General features: G+C 52.8%; 1 protein-coding gene across 1 annotated transcript in view; it reads left to right on the forward strand.

Moving 5' to 3' along the window:
* Positions 1 to 297: 297 nt before the first annotated feature.
* Positions 298 to 7,554, forward strand: part of HAAO (3-hydroxyanthranilate 3,4-dioxygenase) — a 14,776-nt gene continuing 7,519 nt past the window's right edge. The window contains exons 1-2 of the mRNA XM_004686250.1: positions 298 to 448; positions 3,850 to 3,928. Coding sequence (XP_004686307.1) covers positions 369 to 448; positions 3,850 to 3,928 — 159 coding nt within the window. The 5' untranslated portion in view covers positions 298 to 368. The remainder of the gene's footprint in view (positions 449 to 3,849; positions 3,929 to 7,554) is intronic.

A 7,554-nucleotide genomic window follows, 5' to 3' on the forward strand; every position in this document is an offset into this window, starting at 1 on the left:
CAGAAGCCCCTTCCAGACTAGAAATTCGAAGGCTCTGGATCCCGCGCCTCCTGGCTCCCAGCTCCCGCTTGGGCGCCCCAGCATGGGGGTGGGGGTTGGGGGTGGGAGGTGGTATGTGAGAGGAAGCCTGGCTGAGGGGCCAAAGGTGGGCAAACGCTGGCCCAGGGCGGCCGGGCTCCTGATCAAAGTCCGAAAGAGGCCACGGGCGCGCGGGTCCCCATCCCCGGCAGCCCAGGGTCAGGGGGGTTGCTCCGCCCTTTGGCCCCGGGGATGCTGATTAACCAGAAGGCCAGTAAGCTGCTGGGCGGAGCCGCGCGCCCCCAGACCGCGGGGAGCAGCCGCTCTGAGAGCGTCGCTCAGCAGGTGCCATGGAGCGGCCGGTGAGAGTGAAGAAATGGGTGGAGGAGAACCGGGCCTTCTTCCTGCCCCCGGTGTGCAACAAGCTCCTGTGAGTCCCAGGCACAGCCCATCCTCCTGCCTCTGTCCTCTCCTCCTCCTCTTCCATCTGCGCCCCTCACCCCGCAACCTCAGAGTTCCTTAAGGGGGCTGTCATCTTCAATGTGCCTTCAGCGGACTTTTGCTGCCCTCTTTCTCTTCTGTCCTCTTCCTGAAAGAGGAACCCTGGTCTGTTCCTCTTTCTGGTGACTGCAGCAGAGACAGTGACTTTGACCTCTAAGGATGGTTGAGTGACTCTGAGGCTATAGAGATACAGGTGGTAGCTCTCAGCGATTTCGGATGCAGGAGAAAATTCCCCTACTGCTCTTGAGTTCTTTTTGGGCTAATGAGCAAGCAAATGAACATCTGGTAGATAAGATGGAAAGCGACCAAACTGAATTACACAGGCCTGGAAAATTTACATGGTTGCATTCTAGAAATAATGGGACAAACTGAGGGCTTATATTTTGGGTCAAGGAATAGGACAGGGCCTAGAAGGAGGACTCATGTGATGAGGTGGGGATGACTTACATGACAAAACCTTGCCCCTGGATGCTTGCACTGCCATAAGGTAGGTTTCTCCTAATTAAAAACAAAAGGGGGAGGTTATTTCTGGCAATGACCCTAAATGTGATAGCCCTCATTATTCATTTGTCCTAATGCCCACCTCTCAGGGGAAGAAACAGACATCTCCTCTGCCCCCCCCCCCAGTGACTCAGAGATTTGGGGAGGTAGAACCCAGGTCTGGAACAGCCCAATCCTACATCCTAATTCCGTCCAGGAATCTGGGCTCAGGGCAAAGTCAGAACATCAGCTTCCATGGGAGCACAGATCTATTGCTCTTCTAGTTCCCCTCTTTGCGGGAGGCCACACACACTCCCATAGGCCTTTCCCGGCCACCTCTGTCAGCAGTGCCCAACCCTGCGGTCTTAGGCTCTGCAATCTTCAGCCAGACTTCTCAGGCCTCTGGGGTGTCTTTACCATTCTCCCTGCCTCCTCCAACTCATGGCCCACCTGTTTTGCCCCCAACTCCAGACTCACAATTCCCACATTCGCTGTGCCCCAGAACATCTCCAGGAGGGTAACACGTTACCTCAGACCACAAGCCGGAGCCTATGCCAGGTGTCCTCCATGACCCCTTTGCTTCTCACAGTAACCCCGCAATTTTAATAAGTAACTTTCACACTGTCACAGTGTCCAGACTCAACTCATGGAACAGACTCCAAAGTCCACACTCTTGGCCACCAGGTAACACTCCATGGCTGACAGTTATGGACACCCCAAAAGCGGCATCTACCATGGTCACCCTCCTCTCACAGCTCTGTCTTTGCCTCTTTCCTCCACTTCGGCCCTGTGCACAGTCTCATTCTCAGCCCTGGGGTTTCTCCCACTAGGGCATCATATTCCCTTGCTCTGCTCCAACCCTGGCCGTTGAGGCTGCCGGGCATCCAGGCCCCCCAACTTGCCCCCCAGCACTGCCGCACTGTTAGTGATCACAGACACAGGCCCTTCCTCTGTTTGTTCGGTAAATGTTCGTTGAGCACCTACTACGTGCTGGTATTGTCCTGGAGATGCAGCAAGGATAGCGTCCCTTCCTCCTGGAACTGACATTCCGGGGTGGTTTAGGAGAAGGCAGCAAGAAATGAGAGCAAAGAGGAGCAGGCAGACACGAGGTCCATGGGCAGAGTGGTGCTGTGTATTTATCCTACTCTTCTAGGGTTTTGGGGGAGAACCTGCCTCATGCCTCTCCCCACCTGCGGTGGCTTGGTGTCAATCTTTGCTTTCCTTGGCTTTTGTTCCATTAGCCCCATCTCTAGCATCGTCCTCGGTGACAGTCTCCTGTGAGCTGTCTGTGTCCACATGCCCATCACCTTTAATAAAGCCACCAGCCATTAGACAAGGGTCCCCCCACCCCCATGTGACCTCAGCCTGGCTTAACCAATTACATCTGCAGTGACCCTATTTCCAAATTAAGCTTTGAGGTACTGGGAATTAGGACTTCAATATGTGAATTTAAAGAGAACAACAGTCTGTTATGTCGCCAGCGAGATGAGAACCTACTAGAAGCTTTGACTCAGAAGAGGGTGATAATCTGGCTTACACACTTCAACTGATGGGTTGAACTAGTTCTTGAGTGGACTCTTTCAAGAATTTTCCATTTGTACCTAAAAGTAGGTTGTGGTGTTTTTTTTTCCAACCACAGCCTTTTATTCTTTTTTTTTTTTTAAGATTTATTTATTTGTTTGTTTGTTTATTATTTTTTAAAAAGATTTATTTATTTATGCATACAGAACTGGGGTACAGGCCAGAGATGCGGAGGGTGAGAGGCATCACCAGGGACAGAGTTGGGAGCAGAACAGGCAGATCAATGAAGTACACTGCTGAGGGGAGCAGCGGGCGGGTCAGGAGGTCTGCCACACCATGTGGTCACCTCCAGGGCAGGCGGGAATCGAACACATGCGGAAGTGGCTTTAGCTTCTTAGTGCTGTGCTTTAACCCACTGTGCCATCAGGGAGGGCCCCACCATTTTTTTTAATGAGGTAATTTAGTTTACAAGACTATATAGATTTCAGCTATACATTTCTCACCTCAGCAACTGCATATCTAGCACACCGCAGCCACCACCAAATGTCCCGACACCATCCACACCATCCAATCAGCCCCTCCAACTGTTCCCGCCTACCTTTCCCACTGGTAACCACCACTCTGGTGTCAGAGTCTCAGGGTTTGTTTTGTTCAGTAAAGCTGATTTTTAAAAACCCAAAAGTTTTTTGGGCTCCCTGGCATCCCCACACCAAGATCAAACTCCCTGGCAGATTTCTGGCAGCCTGGGGGACTGGTCCCCCCTCCTGAACCAGTCTTCTTGCCATCACCCCGCAAGGCCATTCCACACCACCACATTCAGTCTCCAATCTTGGGGTCTGTCTCAGCACCCAACATTCCCCTCCGCTTTCTTCCCCAAGTAGGCACAGTTCTAAGCAGTAATTGTGGGGGGAGAGCAAGTCATAATCAGATAGCTCTGGAGGATGGGGGGGGCGGGTAGATACAGGTCATTTACCCTCATACATCCCCATCCCAAGGAAGTGAGGCCTCTACTTGCCTGTCCTTTAGGGGAAGACCTTAGATCGGGGATCCCGGTTGATGAAGACTTAGGTCCACCATCACACTGTCCCCTGCTGGGTCAGAGGACATGGGAGACACTCACGCAAAAGCATTGGGACACGGAGAGAGAAAGACACAGAGCTGCCCGAGCAGGGGCAGACGGGACGAGAGTGGAGGGGCGGGACATGCAGAAACAGCTCTGTGACCTCTCCCACGTGTGTAGACTCCCCGCAGACCCCATAGGTTGCTGGGCCCCTCCAGGCCTCACTCCAAGGAGCTGGCTCAGAATCTCTCCCCACTCACCCACTGCAGGCACCAGGAGCAGCTCAAAGTCATGTTTGTCGGGGGCCCCAACACCAGGAAGGACTACCACATCGAGGAGGGTGAGGAGGTAGGTCTGCATCACCGCACCCCAACTGGTCCTGGGGGGAGGGCATGCTTCCCCCACAAGGGCAGAGCCTGCGATGGCTGACGGGGGCACAAGTGAAGTCACAGTTGCCTCAGAGGCATGTGAACCAGTGACACCTTGGTAGCTCCATCTTTTATTTTTTTTTAATTTATTTATTTGTGCACACAGAACTGGGGTACAGGCGAGGCTCAGGGGCGGTGAGAGGCTTCACCAGAGACAGAATGGGGAGCAGAACAGGCAGATAGATGAAGTACACTGCTGAGGAGAGCAGCGGGTGGGAGAGGTCTGCCACACCATGTGGCAGGCTGGGATTGAACTCATGTGGAAGCAGCTTTTAGATTCTCAGTGCTGTGCTTTAACCCGCCGCGCCACCAGGGAGGGCCCGGTAGCCCCATCTTTAAAGGAGCTCTCTGGTGGGGGGCAGCCTCTAGGGATTCTATGGGGAGCACCCCATGGACACAGGGGCCGTCCATACTGTGGGTGGGGTACCCAGTGCCGCCCTAAGCCTGAGTATAAAGATTGGCTTCCACTATGAGACCCAAACGCCAAGGGGGACTTCAATGCCCCCACTCTGGTCTCAGGAGCCAGCTTCTCTGGGGAGGGTGGGAACTGGGTGCCACCCTCCTATCCAGTGACTGGGAACTCTTTGGGGGCTGGAGGGACAGGAGGAGGAGGGATTTACTGAATACCCTTTTGTACCTTGACTTTTGAACTGCATTTCTGTACTACCCACCCCCAAAGTAAACAAACAAAAGTAATACTAAAAGAAAAAGATGGACCCCTTAAAAAAAACGGCACAAGTGGGTTCCCAGCTATCAGAATATCTAGTGGCAAAGGCTCTGCAGAAGGGCCCCCACTTATCATCCTGGGGTTCTGACTGGGGTTGGAGGTCCAGAGACTAGATGATCCGGCCAGACTCAGCCACAAGCGCCTGCGGTGTGTAATGGCCGAAGTACAGGAAACTGCTTCGCTCTCCGCAAAGATTACTGAGCGCCCGAGGAGTGCCCGGGGGGCTGAGGGGCTGAGGGGCAGGATAGTAGGGAGCCATCTGGTCCAGCAGACCTGGCTGAGCAGAACTGGCCGAGACCTCATCCTCTGGGACTCCATGTCGCTCCCAGCCATCCCCTGCTCACAACATGCCCCATTGGAGATCATTTTCTTCTGTAGAAAAAGTCAGCAGGAGAATAAAAATAAATAAATAAAAGGCTGCCAAGAGAAGACAGGCTGGATTGGGAATGGCTGCGGTGGAGGAGATGAGGCTGGTGGCAGGACCGCTCCTGCCTGCCTCAGCCTTAAGCTTCCCGCCATCTTGTCTTCCTGATTTCAGTGTCTGCCTCTCCCATCTTTTCCCCTTCTTGCCCCCTAAAGGGGCACCTCTGCCTCAATGTCCCCCAATTGCTCTGGTGGACAGTGTCCGCTTGGAGGCCAGGTGATGGAGTGTGGAGTGCGGGGGAAAGCTGGCTGGAGGAGGTGCCCCCACTCTGGAGGGACACTCGGGTGGCCGAGAAAAATCTGGTTCCATGTGGGCTTGCGAAGCTTGTGGAAGAGGAGATGCCTGCCATAGGGCCTTGGCGGCCGCTGGGCTGAGGGTCAGCACCCTCCTGTCCCTACTTGTCCTCGCCTGTCACCTGGGGCCTTCAGGCTGTGCTTTAGGGACCTCCCGCCCCTGGGTCCAGACTCAACCCAAAAAGTGAGAGGGGAACCACTGAGTCCTGGATTCCAATGACGCCCTCCACTCACGGAACCAAATTTCCCTCCTTGCTGGGCTCAGGACTCAGCAACATGCCCTTGGCTGCCCCGTCTCCACCCTCTATCCCCACGCCTTCCCTCGGGGCGCACAGGTGCAAGGGGACTGGACCATAGTCAGCAGGACTGCAATGAGGCCTCTGCCTTACTAACGTGGGACTGGTCACCTCATGTCACCTCTCTGAGCCTGTTTTCCTGCCACACAGGGGGAAGCTGGGCCCTGCCTGGCACAGAACAGCAATGTGTACAGAGTATGTGTGCAGAACCCGGCTAAAGAGCAGGTGCTTAATACACAAGTGTCCGCTGTACCCCAAACCCCCTTGCCAGTCTCGCCTGCCTGTGAGGGCTTTCCAGGCCACAGAGGCCAGATTCAATTCAATATCTGCCAGATTCAATTCAATATCTGCCAGATTCAAGTACAGTTAATCTTCTGGCTGGCCCCAGGCCCCAAACATCATTTATTTCTTCCAAAGGAGCATAATTCCTTTTGGAGTGCCCATGGCTGTTTGGGGTTTTCTGCTGTTCATGATCCCCTCCCCAGCTTTAGGGCAGGCCTTTCCCTCATCACAGGGAAGGCCTCTGGGCAGAGACCATACTGAGGAAATTTCCACTTGCTTCTTGCGTTTTTTGTTTGATGGCAGTGAATACATTGTCACAGGCCTGGAAAGAGTTTGAACTTGGTCAAATCCCCCCAGATTCAACCTCCCCCACCCCAGTTTCCCCTGATATTTGCTGTGTCTAGGTGGGGACCACCTAGAATTCTGTGAGCCCCTCCTCCTCTCCCTCCACCTTGGAAGGACCTCCTCTGCCCCCCAACAATCACTGAGGGGCTCCTCCCAGATTGGGAGGCAGAGGAGAAGCTTACAGAATTGCTTCCTAGGAGGGCCTGGAAGGTTTTTTCTTCTTTGTTTTAAATAACTTGCATGGGTTGTTTTAAATAATAAGAGTAAATATTGTGAGAAATATTTCTGTATTTCTAGCTGAGAAATATAGAAAAGCCAAATGAATATGTTATTCACAATCCTGCCACTTGGGGCGCCACTGTGAACACTCCTATGAGATTGTGCCTGTCGACATTAGTATTCCTGCCTAACTGGAATCCTCCTGGGTGTAGTTTTGAATCTTGTTTTAACACAATAACTTCAGCATTTGCCATTCTATTGTTCAAAAATGGAGTTTTTAACGAGTGCATAATGTTCCACACTTTGAGTCCACCATACCATAGTGACCTTTCTCTGTAATTATTAGCATCAGCACTAGCATTATGCTTTGCTGTTCCTGACATCACCAGTATTAACAGCCAGAGATTTGTCGAGCGCTGAGTGTGCAGCTACAGCATCCCTGGGAGATTTCCCAGCAATGTTCTGAAAAGATATCGTCGCTTTATAGATGAGGCACAGAGGCACAGATTGAGTGACTGACTTGATGGGGGACACATGGCTGAACAGAGGGCAGAGCTGGCTGACACGGGAGTGGGAGCGTTTAACTACTGTGCACTGTGACCAAACACCCAGGCAGCTGCATTTCTGTCTGCACTGCCCACCTTCCAGAGATGGAATTACTAAGCCAAAGATATAAGGTGGGCACCTGAGTTTCCCCACTTCAACATGGAACATCCACATCCCCAAAACCCTTCAGACCACCCTACTGGGTGCGGCCTATGAAGGCGTCCTGCCTGCTGCCAACTGCCTGCATAGAGCCTGTGTCAACCTGTCCCTCACGGCCAACTGTCCAAACACATTTCTCTTGTTCCCCTGAACTCAGCTTGATTTCTCTTGGTACATGCTGTGGCGAGAAGCTCTCTCCTCCAACTCCTTATGTGACAATCACAATTATTAGTAATAACACAACTTATTTATATA

This window comes from Condylura cristata, unplaced genomic scaffold, assembly GCF_000260355.1.
Source record: "Condylura cristata isolate star-nosed mole 26May11 unplaced genomic scaffold, ConCri1.0 scaffold00020, whole genome shotgun sequence".
In the NCBI taxonomy this organism is placed as follows: domain Eukaryota; kingdom Metazoa; phylum Chordata; class Mammalia; order Eulipotyphla; family Talpidae; genus Condylura; species Condylura cristata.